The sequence below is a fragment of the Meriones unguiculatus genome, chromosome 8 (genome assembly GCF_030254825.1).
Source record: "Meriones unguiculatus strain TT.TT164.6M chromosome 8, Bangor_MerUng_6.1, whole genome shotgun sequence".
In the NCBI taxonomy this organism is placed as follows: domain Eukaryota; kingdom Metazoa; phylum Chordata; class Mammalia; order Rodentia; family Muridae; genus Meriones; species Meriones unguiculatus.
Window position 1 is genome coordinate 79,636,392 of NC_083356.1, and position 26,080 is coordinate 79,662,471.

The 26,080-nt window shown below is 39.4% G+C and overlaps 1 protein-coding gene across 14 annotated transcripts in view; it reads right to left on the bottom strand.

The window, feature by feature from the left end:
- The window catches only part of Dennd1a (DENN domain containing 1A), a 477,089-nt gene that overhangs the window by 300,610 nt on the left and 150,399 nt on the right, over positions 1 to 26,080 (bottom strand). For 12 of the 14 annotated variants that reach the window (XM_021633350.2, XM_021633349.2, XM_060390071.1 and 9 more), the window contains one exon: positions 23,599 to 23,718. The exons of the other annotated variants lie outside the window; for them this stretch is intronic. In XM_021633350.2, coding sequence (XP_021489025.1) covers positions 23,599 to 23,718 — 120 coding nt within the window. The remainder of the gene's footprint in view (positions 1 to 23,598; positions 23,719 to 26,080) is intronic. 14 annotated transcript variants of the gene reach the window in all.

Genomic DNA, 26,080 nt, shown 5'->3' on the forward strand with positions numbered 1-26,080 from the left:
TATCATAATGCAAAATGCATTTAGTTCAGCTCTTAAAGTCTCCATAATCTTCAACAGTCTCAACACTGAAAAGTCCAAAGTCTCTTCTTGAGCCTCAAGGCGATTTCTTAATCGTAGACCCGATAAAGTCAAAAAGCAAATTATATGCTTTCAACATATAATGGCACACAACATATAGATAGTACCATTCCAAAAAGAGGTCAGTAAGGAAATACTGAACTACACTAAAACCAAAACCCAGAGGATAAATTCCAAATCCTAGAGGTCGATGTGCAGTGTCAAAGGGTTTAGATGGCTCCATCTTTCCACCTTTGCTGCCTATGACATTCTTCTCTCTCAGGCTGGTTCCACTCCCTGTGTGCAGCTCTCTCCATAGCAGATATCACACATCTCTGGCATCTCCAATATCTTGGGGTTTCCACTGCAACCCAGGCTTTCCTTTTACAGCTTTACAACATGGCCTCTCAAGTCTTCCTGCATGGGCTTCCCCAGCCATACTCTACCTGATCTCAGTGACTTTCTAAAATGAAGAAGGAAAAAATCCATGACCCCTTTACTGTTGCCAGCACCATGTGGATGATGCTGCAAAGTTTAGCTGCCACTTGGGATAGACACTGGCTCCTTTTGACACTAGCAGCATTTTAATTTTTAAATTCAGTTGACTTCTAGCAGCAGAAAACTCCTTAGGCTCTTTCACAAGTCAGATTAGCTTAGCTGGGTGGAGTCCTACCCTCTTTTTTTTTTTTTGTTGTTGTTGTTGTTGTTGTTGTTCCAATACAGAGCAGGCATTGCCTTAATAGCACTGACCTCCCCAACCAATACCTACAGCCTCTCTTCCAGCACTTTATTCACTGTAGCATTAAGCTTCCTACACACCTTTTTCCCCCCTACAAACTGTATAGTTCTTTCTGTCCTACCTGCTCTTTTTCACTGTGGGCCCTCATAGGTGTTATCAGTAACAACCATGCTGCGCATTCAACACTATGTTTTGAAATCTTCTCCCCCAGAGAAATTAGCCCATTTTTAACTTAGCCCCAAAACAGTTCTTAGGACAAGGGCAAAAAGCAGCCAGATTCTTTTCTAAAACATCACAGGAATGGCCTATAGCCCAATCACTGATACTGTTCCCCTCTACAGCCTACTGAGTTTGGTCTCTGCATTCATTGCTTTCAGCACTATCTTCCAGGCTCCTGCTAGGATGGCTTCACTCAACTGCTTTTCTAGTTCCAAGTTCCAAAGTGTTCCGCATCCCTCCTACAAACATGCTTAGGGTCCTCACAACAACAGCCCACTTTCTGGTACCAATTTCTCCCATATACAAACATACACACAAAATTACAAAATAAATATTTTTGAAAGATTTGTATGTGAATCCATCAAAAATAAGACCTTTTGCTCTATGAAAATCCACTGCTCTCAATGAATGAAGACCATCCAAAATCCAGAAAATATTATTTTTAAATTATACCTCTGACAAAATATTTCTATCATAAATAAAGAACTCTTAAAATTCAACAATAAGGAGACAAGGCAAGTTTTAAATTAGGAGAAAAAAATCAACAAGAAACAGCAACAAAGCGCGCACACACACACATGCACACACACACACACACACAAACTTTGACCAGCCACTTTGCCAAAGATATACAGAGGGCAAATAAGCACAGATAAGTAAGTCCCAAATCACAGCGCATCAGAGAACTACAAATTATCTCAGCATTTGGTGAGATGTGGAGAATAAGTGACATAATCAAACAGAGATGACATAAAATTCTGGTGAAGATTCAGGATAGCTGGGACTCACACTGATGGTGCAAATCTAAGCCCAAAAAAACACAACCACTGGAAAACAACAAGGCAGCCTCCCACACAGCTGAACACATCCTTAGCCCACAGTCCCATATCACACTCGTAGGAATTTACTCAAACAAAACAAAAGCATGTTCACGTGAAAATCTGCTCCCAAATGTTTAAAATGGCTTTATTCAACATCACAGAAACCATAAGCAACTCTGATATCCTTCGGTGGTCAATGCGCACATTGTGGGTTATAATGCTATATCCAAACCACTACTTAACACAAAACTTAATCACTTGTACAAATACCAACATAGATAAGCCTCACTTGTACTTTGCTATGTGCAACAAGCTGATTCCACAAAGGAAGGACATATAATTCAATTGTAATGATATTTCAGAAAAAACAAAACTATACGATATATGGCATCAATGGTTGTCATCAACAGTTCAGAGCAGAAGGGTCGACTACAAAGAGCAACATATGAGCATAGGGGAGGCATCATTGAGACTCTATGAACTTATCAAAACTGTAAGTGGACATTAGAAAGAGTAAGTTTACAGTGTGATTAAAAACTGGGCTCTGGAAGGAAAATAACCTCCACTATAGGACAGTTTCACTGTCTCTTAACTCTCTGTCCTTGGTTTCATTGTCTGTATAATGGGCACAGCAGAGCATCTACAGAATGTGTGGGAAGGACTGGACAAATACTAAGCTTTAATAATTATGAATTGTCATTAATTTTTACAATTATTTTAGCAAGTTTAGAACTATAGGATGTTGCATTCAATCAGAGTTCAGAATCATTTAAATGCTATAATATGATGTTCTGAAACCAACAGTAGTCAACTAAACAGAGGGAATCCCCCTGTGTAAAGTACAGCCGGGGGAGGGTTGGGATGCAGTAGTCAAACACTAGCCCAGCATTCATGAGGACCTGGACTCAGTCAACAAGCACTATAAAAATAATGTATATAAACACAAGAAAGGAAGGAAAGAAAAACAGGCATGAATGGCAATATGGGCCTGTTAGAAGGCTGAGGCAGTAGGATTGCAAGTGTGAGGCCAACCTACACTGTATGACAAGACCCTGCCTCATTAAATCAACCAGTCAATCAACAAACATTGATCATGTATATAATCATCTAGATTTCCTTATCAAGGGTCAACATTAAAGTTGATTGAAACTTGTGTGCCTGTCTTCAGATCCTGTGCCAGGTAAAGGTGGAAAAAGATGTTCATATGTCACTCCCCAGAGTCTACAGTTTCAGACTCAACACCTGCCAGCATCCAGATGAAAAAGTATATACAAGGAAAAAGAAAATAGATTCCAGAGTCAGAGCTAGCTGCAAGTACTGACAAATAATTAATACCTATTCTGTGATCTATTGCTAATTGTTTTGCCTGGTTGTATGAGACAGGTTCTCCCTATGTAGTTAATGATGGTCTAGAAGTTGTGACTATTCTGCCTCTGATTCCTAAGTGCTAGATTTACAGTTGTTGGCCTCCATGACCATCCTTTCCTTTCTATAAAATAAAGCTAAGTATCCTTGGAAGAGCTGTTGCAAGGTGGGGATGTGCACAAATGCACAGAGCACTCCTCTAAACATCAAGGGCTTCCACCCTGCAAAGTTCTACCTGATACTAACCCATTTCAAAAGAGCCTTGAGAACAAAGCTTGGAAAAAGTATTACTTTTATTGTATTAGTCTTACTAGATTTCAATACCTGTGTTGGGATAGATTACTGCAAAGCAACACCATGTTATTATTTGTTCCTCAGAACAATTCCTTGTGGGATACGATACTGTCCTTACTTTTCAAAGATTGGAAACAAAAGTTCCGGAAAGTGAGGATGTGCTCATGCAGTAGTAGCTAGATAAATAAGAGATGGGACTTGACCCCTCACAAGGAACAAATGTAATTCACTTAAATAAAGTCTTGGTGACCTTTCCAATTTTAACTAGCTAACAAAAATCAACATATCTCCTTTCCTACTACAACCATTTATAATATATCTTTTAAACAATTCTTCCAGGGACCACATTTTATTTTAAAAGTTTTTATTATCAACCAAGCGTTCTAAATCACCAGAAGACCCATATCTTTAAAAAACTAAAATCATGGTAGCAAGCTACTTAGACTGAAATTTCTCTACCAACAGCAGTTCATTTAATGATGCAAAAGGCACCATGAATCTAAAGAGCCTTTGTGGAGTGGTTGAGAGCTAAGCCACAAGTGGAAGAGTCAGAATTCACAGAGGGAGGGAAACTCAGTGTACACCTAAAGTCATTCTGAGATCCAAGGGACAGCCATGAGGAAAGAAAAGATAATAGTATTGAGCCAGTACTGTTATCTATGTTGAAAAATGAAGGATTTGTGTTTAATATCCCATCTAAAAGTCACAAAAAAATGCCAATAATCAAATGCAACTTAAACTGATGGTATGGTTGTACATTAGGAAGACAGCACAAAACCTACCATATTCCCCTGATCATTCATTATAAGCATACTCACAAGAATAAAAAAGAATTCAAATTCAAGAAATATGAATTAAAGCAATAAAGGTCTAATAAGCTCACTGGACCTTCATAAAATGGCTTTGATTTGAAGTTTTTACAAGTCTCAGAAGATCTGAGTAACCAGCCAGTCCCAACTCCCTCATGTGTACTCTTATGGTTGATCAAGTCAGGCACCATCTGTAGTGTCATGTGGTTGAATAGCAGAGCACACAGGACTTAAGACAAAGTCTTCAAATCCCCAATCTTTCCTGCATAACACGTTGGTGCCAATGGCCCCTGCCTTAACTGATGCCAGGAAATCAGTAATCTTAAAGTCAGTTACAGGGTATCAACTCAACTTATTCAATACTTTTAGACAAAAATTTTATTAAGTTTCATTTGGTTAGCTAGTGGATTACAGTAAAAAATCCTGCCTGAGTGACAATTAGTTTTGTGCTAGGTGAGAATTATTTTTAACATCTAATATAGAAAACATTTTCAGATATATTTTTTAATTTGACCTTGAGTTGAACTTGGTCCTTAGAGTAACTAGCTAAGTAAGTCAGTAGTCCAAATTACTACTTATTTATTTACTTATTTACTTATTTTTGAGTATTTTACTTAGTTTATTTTACCTAGTTTCTCTCTGTAGCCCTGGTTGTTCTGGACTTTCTTTTGTAGATCACGCTGACCTCCAACTCAGAGATCTGACTGTCTCTGCCTCCCCAAGTGCTGGGATTAAAGGGGTGCACCTCTATGCCAAGCTAGTTCAAAATATTTTTCTATAAAATAATCCCAGTTGAGTTTAGGGGTTGGTGAGCATGTCATAAGAAAATCAAAGATTTTCATGTGCATCCCTTAATCTTTAGAACAGTATTATATAGCAACAGAAGGCCTGGCTCACAAGCTCTAACCACAGAAGAACATTTCAAAATCCATTTTTCCCAGAGGATTTTGCAGCCATCAGCAGCACTTCAAAAGAGGCAGTAGTAGATGAGCATAAATCACAAGCAATGCTCACTTTATGAAACATTTTGAATACAATATTCTTATATAAACAGCAATCAATTCCCACACCTCAGAGGTGAGTAGAGACCACTATGTGGGAAATGCTATTCAAGTCACTTGTATTCTGAGCCATCGATACCAACAAATACAAATTGCCTTCTGAGAAATTTACATTAAGAAAATCCTGTCAGAGACCATATTAAAAAAAAAGCCTACCAGTTCAACACTCTTAGCTGAGGAAACTTCCCAGAAGAAACTGAAATAAGAAAAACAATATCCAGAATACAAAACTCTGAGCACAGTAACAGCTATCAGGGGACTCATAACCAGCACTTGTTAAGAGGATTTCAAGATTAATAGCCAAAATGAAGTTAAATTTAAGATGCATTAAATTAATATACATTTGTTTGGTACATATTCAACACAGCAAAACCAGTCAGTGAACATAACTTAAAACCCTAAATTGTTTGTGGATTCCCCTTTTACAAAGTAAAAAACTGAAGATAAATAATCACCACAGTCTGCACATTGTTGACATCTGGGCCAGATTACATCAAACACCACCTTCCTGCTCAACATAGCACAAGAGAATTAACAAAAATATAAAAAAAAAAAAAAAAAAAAAAAAGAAATGCCCAATTTAAACCTGTCCCTAGAGCCATAAAGAATGAAAAACTGCTACATCAACAGTTTCTGGGTAAATGTGGGTACGCCTGTGTGTGTGTGTGTGTGTGTGTGTGTGTGTGTGTGTGTGTGTGTGTGTGTGTACATGCGCATGCTTGTAGTGATGTTTTTGTTTTGTTGTTTTTCATTTCTGAGTCTAAGCATTTTCTACACATTTATGCATTTTTCTCTTACCCAGTTCACCATTCAGTGGCTGTGCAATGCTCCAAAAGCTTTCACTCAGTGTACTAATGGAATAAGCCTTATATCTTTTAAGTGCCAAAAGAATTGGCTACTGGTAAGAAGCCATTTGAAGAACACCAGCAACCTTTGTCAAGGCTGTTGTTTTATAGTCAAATGCCATTCAGAGGAACTTGAACAGAACCTTTTCTACTATCAAAGAGAGTAATTCACTGGGTTGCCTGGGATTTGGTTGGCAGACCATCTCAATATTTATCTGGGGACAACTTTCACCTTTGGCTAGAAAATACTGACACAGAGCTTGAAACTGACCAAAGTAAGAAAAGTAAATAGTACTGCAAGACTTATTCTAGACTCTCGGAGGCTCTTACTGAGAGGATGAAGCCCACAACGCTTTTCTATAGCAGGCTCATCTGTGCCTTGGTAAACACACATGTTCTAAACAGCCAGCTGAGCTTTTAGCTAGAACTTAATATTCAGTCTTCACCAGGATCCAGAAGAGCTTTTAAGAACAAAGTCTGAAAGACAAAATCCGACTGCCCTCTGATGTCGACACTACTTTTCCTCAACAGTTAGGAAAAAGAGTTCTGTGGTATTTTCAAATAATTATTGGTTTCAAATAACTACCTTGTCAATAAATTAAGCAAGATGGGAGAGAGTGAGAGGAGCAAGTAACAAATAAGGGCCCAGCTTTCATCCTTTTATTCCGAGTTTTCTTATTAAAAATAAATGTTAAAGCATTTATCTTTCCTAACTTCTACAATTAACTTCTGAATAAAGAAAATTTTTAGATGTAAATAAAACTAAGAGAGAAAGCAGATTTGAAAGCACCTGGGAGTGACAGACTGAGAAAGAAATCTCAGGCCAGCTTTGATAGGACCTGTAGCTGAAAGGTTTTTCAGGTTTTTTTGGTTCCACTCTTCTGAGATGACGAACTTACACTATCTTTTAATGAAAGGCTTGTGTCTGCCTTTGATGTATGAAAGACACTCCCAGCTGGAGGAGAGCATAGAAAAGATCTCAAATATTTGCTTCAGCTGCAGAGAGCTATTAATGAAAGTTTACAAAATGAAGTAGCATTAGGAGGGAAATTTTTTAAAAAAGATGACATGCCCTCACCTTGAGAAATCTTAGTGGAGAATGCTTCAATGATATAAAATCTGACAAGTAATCTTCCTTCTTGTACACACCAGAGTTTTTCACCCTCTTCCACCTAATCCAGAACATTTTCTTAATCCTCTGTTACAACAGACAGAAGGGCTTCAGAGAATTTGCTACACAAAACACCAAAGGTGGAACTCAAATACCAAATGCAGAGGCCATAAAACCCAAGAGAAGCAATCAACAGCTCTCCCATGTGAGAATTTTACTATAAATTCTTATGAAAACAAGAACTATGTATGTGTAAGAACATGAGCACTTACAGTGAAATCTGGGCAAAAGGGTACCTAAACATGAGTTCTGAGACTTCTGCAATAATCTCTGCCTGCTAATGTTCTGAGCATGCTCATCTCATTGTCAGAACAGAAAGAAACGAAAACAAAAACAAAAACAAGCTTTCTTAATCACCTACCCATTTAAGAATTTTTACCGGTAATCTAATTTGCCCTCAGCACAATACACAGGAATAACAAAACAAGGATTCAACAACCTCACCCGGTTGCTTCCCATCCCTCTCAAGTAGCCTACAAAATAACTGTTTTCCCTGAATTACCAGAAAGAGTTGTAGAGGAAGCAAATTGCATCAGACCTTTTCTTATGATTCCTTTTGATAGAAGAACAAGAGAAAAGCATTTGAAGAAAATAGTAAATTCGTTACTTGAAAAAATATTGCTAAACCCTAAATTAGGCTTTCATATAAAATGATTACATATATGTGAATGAATTTACAAAATAGGTCTCATTATCTTTATTTTACAAATGTGGGAAATGGAGATCAAACAAGTCAAGTGATAAGATGTGCTAGATGGCTAATAAATTTAATACACCCATAATATTTGTATTTAGGAGTTACAGTATGATAATTTGGTATGTAAGACAGAATGCGAATCTAGTTTTGGCTAAAAATAAAAGCTCTGTCCTTAGAATGTCAGGTAATTAAACACAATAGTGTCATCTACTGTCTATGGAAAACTTAAGTACCTTAAGGTATAGAGGGAAGGAAGCTGCACACATACATGCATATGTGCAGCATCTATCTGTGCATGTGTGTATGGGCAGGTAAATAATATACCTGAAAATAAGTTATCTCAGCAAATTTTCCTAATTAGGTACTTACAAAGTACCTAACTTGGGGGGGCATGTACCTTTCCTGCCTCTTCCTACTGCAAGTAAATTCTTATGCCCTCCTAGAAAATCCTATCATTTTTTTTTCTCCCTACGAAGTTTCTATATTCCTAGGATGTGACATTCCTGTTTTCTCATCACACATGCCTGGCTGAAATCATGCCAAACCTCAGCAGTTTTTTGAAGTGATAAGTCTGTTGGATGATTTGTTAAAAATAATAACAATTTCAACACCATAACTGTAAATAAATATTCTACCCCAACAACCAAACTTTTACACACTGATAAGGAGAAGAGCTATCTCAAGATAACAACAGATAGCCAAGACAGCCTCCTTGTGCACCATCAGCATCTCAACAGTATTCAAATCAACTGCCAGCTGAAGACAAGCTCCCTCTTTCAGCCCAGTCTGCCCATATTAAAGTTTCACCTAATGGGTTTCAGACGATACAGTCTTCTGAATCACAGAAGTGTGTTTGTTTCTTGTCTCATATGCATGTAAGGCATATTCTTGTCCCTTTGACAGAAGCAGATGAAATTGTGTAACCTACTTAGCAACTTAGTTTCCTCAGTAAGGGGAGAAAATGGAAAAATATCTGGTTGCCCTTTTAGCTTGATGCAAGCTCAACTTTGTCACATAGAGCTGCACAGTGAGTGGCATCTGGGGACTGACCCCAAAATGATTATCTCCTTTCAGTTCACACTGCGTACTGAAGCAGCCCAACACCAGAGGATTTGCTCAAGCATTTCTGAGGGAGAATGACAAGATGAGATCATCTCACGAGAAAAGAAAAAAAAGCCTGCTTCCCCTTTCCTCCTTCTTTCTTGTCTTCAATAAGAAAGTATCACAAGATAACTCTAATGTGTCTGTCCCAGCCAGAACACTTGGAAGACACGTTCAATTAGGGCCAGAGCATTGCTTCTGGAGCGAAGGGGTATCACCCTGCCCTGGAGTTCAGTCTCCTCTGCACACACATAAACACAAGTGCACAGCGCCCCAATGCTGTTGTCCCCTCAGCCTTCTAGCACTGCCAGTTGGCAAAGCCAAGCCAGGAAGTTGTCAATTCCAATTGCGTTTAGGCCATGTAGTCTTATTAAAGAAGGCTTGCTGGTTAAGGGGCATCCTCTGTTTCCAAAGCATGGGAAAAAAAAAAAAAAAAGGCTGTGCTTAGATTGGAGCTGGCAACTTCCACTGACTAGAGTTTTCAAGGGGCTGTGAATGAGTTTAACAAAGGAGGTCTGTGGCTAGTTTCTGGCTGAAGTCCACGTCAACAGTTTTTAAGGTCACAGGCCACACTAACTAACATTTATTCCCAGCAGACCCTGTTCTAAACACAAGCTGTAAGTAGTACAAATTTGGAATTTTTCTGTAATCCCTTGAGATATTCCTGATCCTTCCACATGTTTCTGCTCAATTAAAAACAATTCTCACTTCTCACCACAAGAGAGGCCATACTTGTAATCTCAGACCATCCTTAGGGTGGATGAACAAAAACCTGGCAAATCAAAGGGTTTGAGTGGGGCAGGGAAGGAATTCAGCTGGATCACACTGAACAGTGCAGACAGCTCCCCAGGGGCTCGGTTTGTGAAAACATAAAGCAGGTTATTGACAGAGATCCTGAGGCCATAAAAAAAGCAGGTTTGAGGCACGTATTGGGAACAGGCTCCTCGTCATTTTACACAAACAAGACATAAACTTCTAAGAAAATTAAAAGGTCAGTTAGGTGGGTAGAGAATGATTGCGATGTGTAGGGCAGATGTGAACACCCCACTGTGACTAGTGCAATGATTTCACAATTCAGATGCATTTTGAACATCTCTGAAATCAAATGCTAGAGAGATCAATATGAGATTTTACTGCAAGTTGAGGGCAACGCCCCTACTACCACCCCTGGCAAAAATATGCTTTTCATTATCAGCACATTTTAAAATGACAGAAGCTTTAAATCTTGCAAGAACACATGAGATTAAGCACCAAAGATGTACTGTGTACGGTATATGACATGTGTCCATAAATAAAACTTACCATCCTCCACACCATCATGGGAAATAAAAAACTGAGGCTTGAGAAGGGATGTAACTTGCTTCTAGTCTTAGTGCTAGCAATGTGGAAAATAAAAAGCCAAGTCTAATCCCCAAGCTCAAGTCTCTTCTACAGACTTATGGGGAAACAGTACCACTTATAATTGTGCTGCTTTCCTCCCCTGACATTCTGTACTTAGAATGGTAACATGAATTGAAAATACCATTTTTTTTTCTTTTCTTTTCATTTCTTTTTTAGATTTTCGGAACAAAATTTCTCTGTGTAGCACTGGCTATCCTGGAACTCACTCTGTAGACCAAGCTGGCCTCAAACTCAGAGATCCTCCTGTCTCTGCCTCCCTAGGGCTGGGATTAAAGACATGTACTACCATCATTCAGTGAAAATAAAATTTTTCTAAATTAAAAAATTTGTAAACTATGGTAAAATGGGTGTTTCTATTGAGATGGAAGAATGAAAACTTCTGAGGTAATTTCTTAAAGACACCCAGAGAAAAATTTTAAATGCTCGAGAAATTACCTAACTATGCCCACTCTCAATACTTTATTTAATTATTTTTATTTTATGTGTGTGAGTGCTCTGGCTGCATATACATAAGTGCTCCGTGCACATGCAGTACCTGTAGAGACCAGAAGGTGTACGATCCCCTGGAACTGGAGTTACAGATGTTGGTGAGCGTCCACATTTGGAGGTGAATATATATATGCAGGTGTCCATGCATTTGAGTGCACATGCATGTAGAGACCCATTTAAATTTCCACTAAATGCAATCTACATGTTATATTTCACAACTATCAATTAGTACTATCTTCCATTTGTCATTGAAAGAACCGAAATAAAGAATAAGTGGTAGATAAGCAAAAGCATCTTTGCCGCAAATCTTCTTTTCTTCCTTACTACTATGAGCCGAGCTCCCCATCTTGTGCATGCTGAGGAAGCACTGTACCAGGAAGCTCCATCTCTGTCTACAAGTCCTACTGGAAGATTCTTAAGTATTGTTGTGTGGATGTTCTTTACAGCACAGTGAGAAAAGGACAAATCTCGGAGAGTCCCTGAGAGTTAAACTTTCTTCAAAAAAAAAAGTAGACTATATAATCTTTTGGAATATTAAAGAATACATGAAAAAGAAAAAAAATAACAAAGCAAGCATGTCTAGTGGGCACCTTCATTCACCGTCAGCTTTTTGAGCATTTTCACATAGTTACAAAAAAAGCAAAGTACAAATTGAAATCTCCTTTCATCACTGGTGTTCAAGATCACCAAATACACAAAAGTCATAGACATTCCCAGATAAGTACAGGACACTACCGCAGCAAATCCATTATCTAAAGTCAGACTGGACTTGTTTTCATTGGTGGGGGTAGTTTAGTGTTTTGTTTTGTTTTGTTTTGTTTAAACCTCTAAAGATTTCTAGCTTTTCTGGAAGAAAAAGAATTTTTAAGTAATAGCAATAGAAGAAAACCAGGCGCTGTAGGTCTTAGTAAACAAACTACAGGATGCTGAGTTTCACCCAACTTCTGTTTCTACACTTTAAAATGTTTTTTCTCTTAAAAAAAAAATCAAGAATCTTAAAACCAACCATTTTTGCTGCATTTTGAGCTTTAAATACACCTAATGAACTGGTTTGAATACCAGACCTAAAGAACAATAGGGCAAGCAACCCCACATACAAGGCTCCACCCACTTTATTTCAAAGGCATCTGAAACAGAATGGTTTAGAAACCACAAATGATGCCTCCCTGGATTAATTTTGTAATAAGTATTGCTTGATATTATAAATAAGAAGTTAGTCATCACTAAGTGGTAGTCTAACACTTAGGACTGAACTAAAGGACAGCACCCCTCACATTGCCTGAGATTGTTGATACTTCCAAGTCCTATGAAAAGAAAAAAAAAGTTTAAACCCTATTTAATTTCCACCAAGGACTTCAGTATAGGCTTTCTTTTTCTCTGCAATATTGTAAAGTCCCTTGAGTTGGACATAAGGTCTTAAAGCGCTGTCTTTCCTAATAGAGTGTGCACCGGAGCACAGTTAGACTGGTCCCATGCTACACGTTCACTGCCCTGTGCGGCACTGCTCACGCTAATACAGAGTGCTTTGATGACACAAGCAGACAGCAAAATACAGGAAAGTCGGTAAAGTGGTTATTTCCCACTTGATTCATCTAAAACTTTTTGTAGTTTTACATCCACTGTTTCCAAAAGCTACTAACTATTCCTCATGGTCAAGATTAAGTTAAAAAAAAAATAGTTGAGTAGGTTTTCCCTATAAGCAAAATACCAAATTATTCATCTAAATTATGACTATGCTTTCAAAAATAATATACATCGCAGCAAAAACAATGTATTTTCAGATCATTATGAATTTCTTCCCTTATAAAACAATAATACCAGATTAAATTCTGTAGCCTAAAACATTCCCAAGAAATATATTCAGCAGTTCCTTGCTGCCCTATAGGCTTTGGCAGCACCAAGGAAGCACAATAAGAACAAGGAAGCAGCAGTTTCTCATTTCTCTGCAGTCTGCTCCATCTAAGAAATGAACACTTTTGCTAGCAAAAGACTTCAAGTTCCAATCCCTGCACTGCTCTGGTTTCTGGTCACCAGAGGGACAGCTGGAGCAGGAGGAGGAGATGGCCTAAGGCTGACTGCCAGTGCCAGCTACTGCTGCCACAGTAGAAGACATATCTGTCTTCTGTGCACACAGACTCCTGCTTCAATAGCAGGCCACTGGAGAAGAGGCTGCTTTTTATTTACTTTCCTTTCTTCTTTTCAAAGGTGATTTTCTTTAAACTGTACGGCCTGTTATTGCCAGTATGTTGTGACTCCGTGGAGGATTATGTTCTAAGTGTTAAGGCATCTATATGGGGAAAAAATGTAGACCATCTTCAACCACTTCATTGTTTTATTAATTAAAATAAGGAAGTCATAATGTCGAACAAAGTGATGATCTGATGAGACACCCACCACCATGCATTATTTCAAAATCTTGAGGGCCGAGAAATGGCCCTTGACTATGAACCAGAGCAACTGCAGGCAATCCCAGAGAATACACACTGATAAGAACCATGTCCCAAGCCTCACACCAGTGAAATTATAATCTTGCCATGCCAACAGGGCCTCCTTTCTTTTAAATGATCATCCAGAAAAGAACAACAGCATGGTGAGCATCTTACTTTTAAAGAAAGGAATAACAGAAGAAATCACACAGTTGGAGAAAGAAACAGAAACACTAAAAGGCAGAAGAAAAGCCCTCTTTTGAATAGACTGAAACATCCAAGTTTCTAAGATATTCTTTAAGGCAGTGGGCAGAAAAGCTGCTCTCTCCCAGCTTTGATGCCCAAACTGCCCTAAAATGTCAGGGTATGCATTTTTGTTTAGTAGGGTACCCTCGGGCGAGACAACCATAAATAGCTTAAAACAGGAGATTCCATCTGCTTCTGGATATTTCAGCAACACCTGCTTTCAAGGTAAAAGTCTAGGAGCTGTCCTCACAGCTTTCCTCCACAACTCCCTTCCCTAGCCCCAAACGCTTATTCTAAACTGAAGCATCTCTCAGACAACCCAAAGAATGTCTGCCATTGTACTGCCTGAGGAAATGGTCCTCTTCACCTTTCTTCTTGACTGAAACCTGTCATTTAACGAACCCTGAAACAGCTAGAAGATGGAAGCCAAAGCTCAAAGCCAGATTCCTTGTTGCTTCTAAAGTTACTCTCTATGAAAACTGAGCTTTCCTGAGTTTATGATTGAGAGAGAACAAAAGAGAGAGAGAGAAAGAGAGAATGGAAGCCATGGTTGTTCCTGCCATTCAGTCAGGAAGGATTCTAAAGGAAGAAGATTCCACCAAACACTACTTAGGTTCATAAGTTCACATGCCCAACAGCACAGAAAGGACAATCAGTTTCTTGGGGACTTACAGCAGTAGTGAGAAGTCCAGCGGAAATCAAGGTGACATGCAGCATCATACTCAGAACTACCTTGGCCAAACAGCAACAGTTCTAACGCTCACTTCAACCCTCAATCTGATGGTACTCCATAGGACTAAGTCTAAAATCTGGGATTTGAAATAGGCCTTAAATCTTACTCATATCCCACCAGCATTTCCACAGTCATTCCAATTATGAACTGATGAGTTTTGTTCTTTTATCTAGACACACTCATTTTTTCAGGGCCTTACATGCCACTTCTCACTGGGTTAAGGTGGTTTTCTCCTATCTACTGCCAGGCAACAGTCACTCACTGTGTTTAACCAAGTCTCATCATCAATACTTAGAAATGAGCACTGTCTAATTTGTGATCCAAAAGCACTTTACGTAACACACATAATACATAACACATAAATACACACACAGACACACAGACACACACAGACACTCTCACATACGCACACACACACATACACAAAACAATACCACATTTTATACATAATGCCTTCCCTTAGTTAGAAAGCAGAAATGAAATGGGAGACAAATCTCATAGTCATTAGAGTGAACTTAGAGGCATACTCTAAGTAAGTATCGAATACTTTGGTAAGTAACAAATACTTATTGCTTTCATTTTGTAATATGAAGTTCAGCTTATCAAAATGTTGGGTGAATATGAGGGCTTCAAATGGAAACTTGCAGACAGACCTCTGTGTCTAATAAAGGAGTTTGACATAAATAAAGAGCAAAAGGCCAAATGTTATGGATGGCTCCTGCCAGATAAGAGTAAATCTTCAGATATTTCACTAAATAAATATTTATAGAGTTAAGCTAAAACTATTTGAGATGACACCATGATAAAAGGATTATTTCTGTGACAGAAGAGATGGCTCCAACTAAGAGCACTTGCTGCTCTTTAAAAAGATTAGGAATTCAGTTCTCAGAACCCATTGGCTGGCTCAAAACCACTTGCATCTCCAACTCCAGTAAATCTGACATCCTATTATGGCATCTGTAAGGTCCTTTTATGAAGGCTAAAGAAATGTAAGGATTGAGTCAGGCATTGGTGGCACATGCCTTTAATCCCAGCACTCAGGAAGGCAATGGCAAGCAGATCTCTTGAGTACAAGGCTAGCCTGTTCTATAAAATGAGTTCCAGGCAGCCAGCAACACAGAGAAACCCTGTCTTGAAAAACTGAGAAAGAGAGATGACAGAGACAGAGACAGAGAGAAATATGTAATGATTGTATGACATCTCTCTTCTCAGTTCCAAACAATTGCTTGACTCAGAACACTTTATTCTTTCTGTAGATCCCAAAGCAGAAGAAATAACACATTTCATTATCGTTCTAGCCTTAATAAGGGATGTGCACTTGGGAAACTGTAGATCATGACTAAAAGTAGTTCCAGGTCATTCTGTTTAATAACTTTAAAAGATTTCTGAGATCAATATGTGTAACATAGCATGCCCAAATAGCACAATCTAAAGGTGTCACCTTTTGTGACCTCATAATGAAGAACAACAGACTTATTTGTAACTGTTCTCAAAGTTGGTAGGCGGTGGTGGTACACACCTTTAATCCTAGCACTTGGAAGGCTGAAGCAGTCAAATCTCTGAGTTCAAGGCCATCCTGGTCTACTGAGTGAGTTCCATGGCTACACAGAGAAACCCTTTCTTGAAAATAAAACAAAGACCCCAAACCAGCCATACAAATAAATAAAACAAACTAAGAAATTTAGTATTAGCTAACATCCAGCAACTTTTTAAATACTTATATCAAGAGAAGGAAAAGTCTTTTTGTGCCAAAAACTAGTCAATCGGGGGCTGGAGAGATGGCTCGGAGGTTAGGAGTACTGACTGTTCTTCCAAAGGTCCTGAGTTCAATTCCCAGCAACCACATGGTGGCTTACAACCATCTGTAATGAGATCTGGTGCAGTTGTATATGCAGACAAAAGAATATATACAATGAACAAATAAATATTAAAAAAAAAACTAGTCAATCATGGAAGGACATAATAAATTTGATAGTACAGTGACATGAGTATTAATAAGACTTCTTCATACTTCAGTACATTATACTTCTTTCAAAGTCAACTGAATAGGATATATAATAAGAGTCTATCTCACAAATCAAATAACAAAAATCCTCAGCCTTCCTGGGTAGATTCTAATAAGGAAAACAGATAATAATAAGCATTCAGTTAAAAGCTGGCAAATAAATGGATATACCACCAATTTTTTTTCAAGGTTATAAGCTAGAAAAAAAAATTGCTGCCAGTTTCATTCCAAATAACAACAACATGAGAAGCTGCTCATTTAATGTATTACTTGAGATTCTCTAGAGAAAGAAAACTTATAGAATGAATATACATATAGAAAGGGGATTTATGAGAATGGCTTATAGGTTGTGGTCCAGCTAATCTAACAATGGTTGTCTACCAATAGAAGGTCCAAGAATCCAGTAGTTATTCAGTCCCTAAGGCTGGATGTCTCAGGTGGTTTTCAGTACACACTGGTACCCTGAAGAAGTTGGCTCTAAAGCCAGTGAATGAACAGACTTTGCTAGGAAAGGGAAGAGCAAGCAGGCAAAGAAAGAGAACTTTGTGTGTGTGTGTGTGTGTGTGTGTGTGTGTGTGTGTGTGCCCTTTATATAGGATGCCAAAAAAAGGTGTGTCCCAGATTAAAAGGTGGATCTTCCTGCCTCAAAAGATCTGGATTTGCTTTTTTATCAACTTCCCCCTCCCACCACACACACCTGGTGGGGCAGCCTCACCAGGCCTCTGAGGAAGAGGACAAGCTCATTCCTGATGTGACTTGATGATCTGGAGTGGGAGGAAGGGAGGGTGGAACCAGAAGGAGAGGAAGGAGGGGGTTAAGATTGGGATGTAAAGTGAATCAATAAATTAATCTACTAATTAAAAGAAAAAGAAGTGGGACCCCCACTTCAAATGATTTAATTAAGAAAAAAGAAAATCCTTCACAGTTGTGCCCAGCCATGTGGGTTTTCGTTAACTCCAGGTGTAGTAAGTTAAGTTGACCACCAAGAATAGCCATCACAAGTCTACCTCTTGTCAACTTTACACAATCATATCTCCTTATGTCAGGTTTAATTTCCAACCAAAAACAATAATCAGGTCATAATTACTCCTAACATGATATAACTATCCCACATAAAATCACAAACTCATTATATATTTAAGAAGATAATAATTATGCCTAGCATGATGGAATTATCTTTTCTATAACTGCAAATGCATTATAAATTTAGAATAGGTGACAATGTCCTTTGAGAGACATTCTTTTAGTTTCTCAAAGTTAAATATGATAAACACTGATATTCTCTTAATTGATGTTACATTATATAATAAAGAAATTGAACAAAAGCACAAATACCTGTACAAAAACATCTTAACAAAATAAAACAGAAACACTCATATCAATTGTAATCCTCTTTCTGCAACTATCAAGTGGCATTAGCTAGTATTTATCATTACCTTCTTCCTCTATTATCCATTCTGTGTTTCCTCCACCCTCAAGTAAGCACCTTAGGGAGTCTTGGCTCTTTTCCTGAAGGAGTGACTCATAACTGCATTCCTGAAGGGTATGTGTCCATCGTCATCCTGCTTAGATTAGGTTGTTGTAGTTAATCACAGGACATGGTAGCACCCCAAGGACTCCTAAAGGATCTCCTGCACTCCAGACATAATCTTTCTTACCTTCATTGTGGAGAAGCAATACAATTTCCCCTTGGCAATCTGGATCATTCAACCCTCCTAACACTGTTATTCCTTTCTTAGCCTGTTGGCTTACGGGTATCAGAAGCCCAAAGTGACCAAGGGGAAGCCTGAGCTTTCAGTTCGTTAGACTTTTTGTTGTGTCTCTTGGCTGGAGCACTTTGCTCCTCCAGAACCAAAACTTCTAAGTCACAGCAACAAGAAGCAAAAATCTTCCTAGTGGGTACTAAAGGTGACAAGGGAACTATTACCTTTCCTACCCTCTGATTCCTGAACCAGTGGATTATGGCTACAAGAGAAACAATGCCATATGCTACATTGCTGATTCAAGGACTTCTGGAGAACCCTGCCCAAGCCTGTTAGGCTGCTGCCACCTAACTGGTAATGTAATTATGTCTTTAAAAGGCCATTCCATCTTTTTTCAGGCCACCTGCTTCAGGATGTTGGGGGAACATGTTTACGACCAGTGGATTCCATGATTATGGGCCCAATGTCCCACTTCTCTGACTGTGAAGTTCCTTAGTCAGAAGCAATACTGCATGGAATATCATGACAGTGGATAAGACATTCTGCAAGTCCACAGATGGTGGTTTTGGCAGAAACATTCCATGCAGGAAAAGTAAATCCATAACCAGAACAAATATATTCTCCAGTAAGGACAACATGTTGTCCTTTCCAGGGATGATATGATCCAATGCATTCAACCTGCTACTAGGTCTCTAGCTGGTCACCCCAGGGAATGGTGCCGTATCTGAGGATTAGTGTTGGTCTCTGTAGTTGGCAGATCTGGCACTCAGCAGCATCTGTAGCTAGGTCAGCTTTGGTGAATAGCAGTTCATATTGTCAAGCCCATACATAACCTCTGTCTCTGCCACCATAGCCATTTTATTCATGAACCCACTGGGCAATGACAGGAATGGCTGGGGAATAAGGCTTACTGTCTTAGAATGGGTCATCCTATTTACTCGATTACTGAACTCAGCTGATGCTTTTGATGAGGATTTACATGGGGCACAAATATCTTCACATCCTTTCAACATTTGGAGAGATCTATGCACATAACTCCTCCACAGATACCTTTCTCAACAATTTTCCAGTCATGCTTTTTCCAAGTCCTTGACTATCCAGCCAATCCATTAGCTACAGTCCATGAATCAATTAACAATCACACACCTGGCCATTTCTCCTTCCATACAAAATGTATGAACATGTGTACTGCTTAAAGTTTTGCCACTGTGAAGATTTCCCTTTGCTAGTATCTTTCAAGTTTGTCCCTGAATGGATTACAATGATGAAGCTGTCCACGTCTGGGTGGTACCTGCAGAAGGTATATAACCACCAGTAAACCAGGCCCTAGTCTTCTCTTCCTCAGTCAACTGAAGCTACAGGTACATGTTTGGAAGCAGAAACCATTGTAATGAGAGTTTTAGAAACCATATACATTTGGACAACTTCTCTGTGTAACTTGCGCGTGCTTTCAGGACCTGCTCCAGCCCAATCACATATATATCACATCCATTTGATGATGGATTGCTGCTATGCAGGTACTACTTTTTGACTTGGTAGGTCAGATAACACCCAGCCATGTAGGCAGCTTAGATCACATGGTAACTACATGGCCCATCTTCAAACATTCAGTTTCCACTAAGGCCCAACAGCAGGCCAAGAGCTATGTCTCAAAAGAAGAACAGTTGTCTGCAGATGATACTAGAGCCTTGCTTCAAAATCCCAAGGTCTTTTCTGTAATTCACCTATAGGGGCCTGCCAAAGGCTCCAAACATCAGCCCTATCTGCTACTGACACCTCAAGTACCATCAGGTCTGCTAGAGCATATGGTCCAAGTGGTAGAGCAGCCTGGATCTGTTGAAGAGCCTTTTCCTGTTCCAGGCCCCACACAAAGCTAGCAGTTTTCCAAGTCACTTAGTATATGGGCCAGAGTAGCACACCCAAGTGAGGAATGTGCTGCCTTCAGAATCCAAATAGACTCACTAAATGTTGTGCTTCTTTCTTGCTGGTTGAGGGGCCAGGTGCAATGACTTATCCTTCACTTTAGAAGGAATATTCTGCATGCCCCACACCACTGAACTCCTAAAAAAAAAAAAAATATCAGAGGTAGAAGGCTCTTGAATTTTGGTTGGACTTATTCCCCATCCTCTGATCCACATGTGTGTTACCAATAAGTCCAAAGTGGTTGCTACCTCCTGCTCACTTGATCCCATCAGCATAATGCCATCAACATAGTACACCAATGTGATATTTTGTGGAAAAGACTGATGATCAAGAGCCCTTTTAACTAAGTTATGACACAGGGCTGGAAAGATAATATATCCTTGAGATAAAACTGTAAAGGTATACTCCGGCCTTGCCAACTAAAAGCAAATTGCTTCCGGTGGTGCTAATGGACAGGTACTGAGAAAAGGCATTTGCCAGACCTATAGCTGCATATCATGTACCAGGAGATGTGCTAATCTGCTCAAGTAAGGACACCACATCTGTCTGGCATAGTAGGTATAATCAGAGTCACCACTTGACTGAGTTTTCAATAGTCAACTGTCATTCTCATGGTCCATCTATCTTCTGAACTGGCCAGAAAGGAGAGTTAAAGGGAGATGTGGTAGGAACCACCCTGCATCTTTCAAGTCCTTGATGGCAGCACCAATTTCTGCAGTTCCTCCAGGGATGTGATAATGTTTTTGATTCACTATTTTCTTTGGCAGAAGCGATGCTAAAGGCTACCATTTGGCCTTTCCAACCATAACTGCCCACATTCCACAGGTCAGGGAACCAATATGAGAATTCTGCCAACTTCTAAGTATATCTATACCAATTATTCATTCTGGAACTGTGGAAATAAGCACAGGACGAGTTCAGGGATCTACTAGACGTACTGTGAATCAGACTATCGCCCAAACTCCATTAAGAACCTGACCTCCATAACTGGAGGGCCACAATATTTCTTGGGATTTTCCAGAATCAGCATCAATTCAGAACAGTATCCAACAAACCCTGGAAAGTCTGTTTGTTTCTTTTCCCCTAGTGAACAGTAACCTTTGTAAAGGCTGTAAGTCCATGTAGGTAAGGACTGTAGAAAGGCTAACAGTAAAACTTTTAGGTATTTTACCAAGGACATTCCTCAGGGGCTTTGGGTCTGCACACTGGCTCAAGTCTGGAAACTGGTTCCTGGGCTGACTCCCTTTTGATATGATCCAGTAGAGGCTTTCCTTCATATATATGAGAATTTTTCTACTTATATAGATCAAACAAAACTGTAATAGGCTTCTTAATCTATTTCATGCCTGAAAACACCATGATTGATGATAAGCCAGTACCAAATGTCCACATAAGTCATTCGACCATTACAGGTCAGGCCATTGAGAACATTGCTTTGTCCATGCTGCCCATTGCAGTAACTATAATCACCACACCTTTGGCAATTCAGTGCTGCCACCTGGCCTGATAGTTTGGGTCTCAGTTAAACCCACTGCACTTAATTCATCCAATAGAGCAACAGCATCTCTAACCTTCAGGTGTGGCACAATGAAAAGGATGACAAAACTCTTCAATGTGCTGGTGCCCCCCTCACCGTTTTGCATCTAGTAACATTAGTGAAGGAATAGTGTCCCTCCCATTGTGGAGGATTAGGTTTTATACAGTGTACCTACTCTATCACTGCAATTTCTCTGAGCCTTAAAATACCTCATCAACACTAAGTCAAGGGATAACAGGCATCTCCAACTCCTTTTCAGTAGGACATCTTTTAACAAATGTTTCAGGCAACCATTCAAACATACAGAGAGAGAAACAGAGAGAGAGAGAGACTCCAATTTGAAAAGAAATAACTGATTCCCATTCTGAGGAATAAACTTTCCCTTTGTTTGTTTTGTTGTTGTTTTGATACAAGGTCTTACTATGTAGCCTTGGCTAGGCTGGTGCTAGGCTTCAAACTCACAGATCCATCTGCCTCTGGTGGGGGTCAAGGCGTGCACTACCACAATCATGCCAGAATAATCCTTTTGACCAAACTCTAGAACCAGGACTAAGCTCTCATTCCTCCAAAAGCAGGAGGAAAACATGCAGTATCTCGGCCAAAACTGAAATATACTAACCAGAAATGGTAGAAAAAAATGTTCTCAAAATAAAAATATAAAATAAAAATAAATAAATAAAAAGAGTTGTACCTGGTCCGAAGTAAATAACCATCACCATCCAAGTCTAGCTCCTGGGTAGGTAGTGTGCAGCATTGGCTACTCAAGAACAGTTAGATATACATAGTCCCTGCTCCAAAGCAGCCAGCCCCTCTCCTCCTGAGGACTCTGTGCAGCAAGCCTCTGGTATCCAAACCAGAAATACTAAGCTTGGCACTGAGGGGAGTTGCCCTCACTAGCTAGGAAGAAAAATGCTAAGATCTGTGCAGAGAAATGCAGAGCGGTGGTCCAGGCTGACAGGAGAAAAGGAACCTTATCAATTGGGCCCTTGCATCCTATTGTGGTATGTAGCTTTGGAGAGTGAGTTATGTTGTGAGGGCCTTTACTCAGTGAGAAGAGGAACAAAGTACAGAGACTATTAGAGCAGAGAACCTCCCCTTCTGAGGTGGTTGGCCTGGCCTTTTACCCTTGGCTGGGCCCAAACATGGGGGCCCGGGTTTTGTCATGGGCACCTCCTTCCTGCCCGCACTGGCTGCTCCACAGCAGAGAGAGACAGGAGGCAGGCCCTGCAACACCTACTTAAGAGAGGCAGATGGAGAGGAGAGAGTGCGTGGGATGCCTTTACCTCCCCCTCAGGAGGCGCCCAGCAGGAGCCCACAGAGCCAGCAGCTCCAAAATCGGATTTCCACACATCCTCCCACCCCAGAATGCCTTATCCCTCTGGCAGGAGGAAACAGAACATTAAGCAAGTATGGCTCTGGTGTGCAAGGGGATTTCAGAAGGTATGAAGATGTCTTCCCACACTTCTGCACTTTTCTGGAACTTCTACAAAGGTAGCCAGGTTGAGAAGTTATTCAGACACTGATCCAAAGAAGGCAAAGATGCTACTTCAAGGAGCACACAATCAGCGTCTGCAGGCTGTCCTGAGCTAGACACATACTTTATTAATAATCTTACATATACAAAATGTCCACAGGGAAGCCTAACAGACTAATTTTTGACAGCTCCAGATAACAGAAGGGACTGAAGCCCTGTTCACTCTCCAGTTTCCTCATACCACTCAAGAGCAATGGGCCCTTCCCACCCAAGAAATGTGATGGAAATAAATAAATGCAATTATCTGCAGGACCTTCAAGTGCAAGAGCAACACCACAAAGTCCTTCTCCCCAAGTACAGTGACTTGTGGGGAACAGATAGCACACCAAAACAACAGCTGGAAAACTTAATTACAGAAGGACTATACAAAGCTGACAACTGTTTCAAAGAACCAGCCAATGACTGAAGCCCTTCTCCCTTACCTTAAGATACAGAAGCAGCTCTTGGCTCCTGAAGATAAGCGGCAGAACCCGAATCTCTGTTTGCTGTCAATGTCAGTGAGCACAAACGTGAAGTTCTGGCCAACTTGGCTAACTGTGAGACTGCAGACAAAACAGAACAAAGGGAGAAATGAATGTGTGCTAGTTTCCAGATAAAGTATCTAATCACCACAAGTCATTGAACTTGTTACATTTCCTTTGTGGAACTTTATAAATGAGCTAAAAAGTTACACACTTCAAGGGAACAGGCAAGAAAGTGGAGGGAAATGAAGGGAGAGGAGGAGGGAAGAAGCAAGAACAGAAGGGGGTGAGGGAAAAAGAGAGGGAAGACAGAAGGAGGGAGAAGAAAATAAGGAAAGGAGCCTGTTTTAACAATCATCAGAAGTCAAAAATCATTAACACTCTCCAGTGTCCCTGATTGAATTCAGGCCCCAGTTAGCTAGGTCAATCAGCCATCAATGCTGAAAGAAGCACTCTAACCACCTCAAAGAGGAAGAAAGCTGGCTCAAGCACTGCCAAAGGTACAGTAGCTGAGTGGCCAACAGCTGTTTTTTAAGGGTTGCTGTGACTCCAATGGCCACAGCACCAGCTCACTGCCACCCAGAAGCATTAAACTTCTACTATGCACCAGCTATGGTTAAATAGCTAATGTAATATTTCATTTATTCTCATGATAATCTTGAAATTTCATCATGGTCTCATTTTACAGAAAAGGACCCTCAAGACTAGTTAGGGAACTGACTCAGGTTCAGTGAGTATTAGGAAGAGCCATCATAAACACCAGAAGAAAAAGGGGCAGGGTTATGCCTTTTTCTCCTGGATTCCTGAATTGTTGATACTTTCTGAACTTTGAGGAACATATTTATTATCTTAGAGCACAGGAATTCCAAAATGTTAAGTTTGCTCAAGGGGCTAAAAAATTAATGTTTCAAGCCATTCAGAAGCCAAAAATTCTTTTATCAGTACAAAATAAGCCAACTACACATGAAAGCAATATAGAGCAGAAAATATTTAATAAATAATTTAAAAGAGTATTAAAACCAGAATAATCTAAAACTCTTTTAAGTTACAAAATGCTTCAAAATGCACAATTTTTAATCAGTTTACCAGTTATCCTATATCTCACTCTTTTAAAAAAAAGTAAACATTCGTTCCAAATTCTAATACATAAGTTTACACTGATACAATATTTTTTGAATTTGACAGTGAATTAAACCAAGAAATTCAGCAGCTTGTACATATCTATATTTCACAAAGTACTCAAACTGATAAGACTCTGACTGTGTTAAAATATTCAAATTGCCAGTAGAAATGAAAAACCATTTCTTAACAGGCCTTTGCCAAAGGCAGAACTATATTGTCTTTGGGTAGGCAACAAACTAAAATTTCAAATATAGAATAGACTTTCTTAAGGTCCCCTATACAAGTCACAAAAGAAAAGTAAAATTGAGGAGATTTTCAGGTATCCCAGAACAAAGGTCAAGGGCCTTGCCTAGTTATATTTAAGGAAACAATTCTATCCCTCGGAGAGTGCTTCAAGTAGAGGAAAATGGCTCTGAAAGACAAGAAAATGTTCCACTCTCTTTACTTAACTAGGGAGGTGAACAAAAACAAGGTGGCAATTTCAAAGCCATGTGGTAATAAAACAGGTGTAAGTAATGCTATCCCCCACCTTACAGCTAGGGGAAGGAACACATTTCCATAAAAGTTATAGAGCTGTCAAGGGGACACGAAATGCTGCCTTCTTATGGCTGTTATGTTTTATCTATAAAGCTTGGATACAGTGTTACTATGGTGATTTAATACTATGTTTTAAAGGAGGATTATATGATTAATTTTAACAAGGTTGAGAAGTGAAGATGTGTGAGAAACAGGATTCTAGCTCACATAATTAAAGTGATCTGGGAAGAAAGTGGGCCTCAGTGGGGGAGGGGAAGCCTGTTTTTATTAAAATACCTAACGCAACAGGTTTAGATAAGTCCAAGATACAAATAAGGTCACATTTTTGAGAAATGTTACTGTGTGATCCTACCAAATGTGATTCATTATTTTGGAGTTTGATTTTATTCCTAGAATATGCAAAATGAAAACTCCTAGAAAAGAAGGCTATTGATAGGACTATGTGAAAAACAAAACAAAACAGGTCTCTAGGAAAAAGACCCAGTATGAAAATGACTTGACCTGCAACTTGGCTGCCATTAATTTCCTACTCTTTACATTGCCATTAAAAATGATTTAAAAGCTGGCTGTGGTTGTGCACGCCTTTAATCCCAGCACTCAGGAAGGCAAAGGCAGGCAGATCTCTGTGAGTTCCAGGCCAGCCTGGTCTACAAAGTGAGTCCATGACAGCCAAGGCTACAACAGAGAAACTCTGTCTTGAAAAAAAGCAAAAGAAAACAAAAAACTAAAACAAAACAAAAAACAAACCCAAAAAAACAATTAAAAAAAAAAAAGTATGCATAAC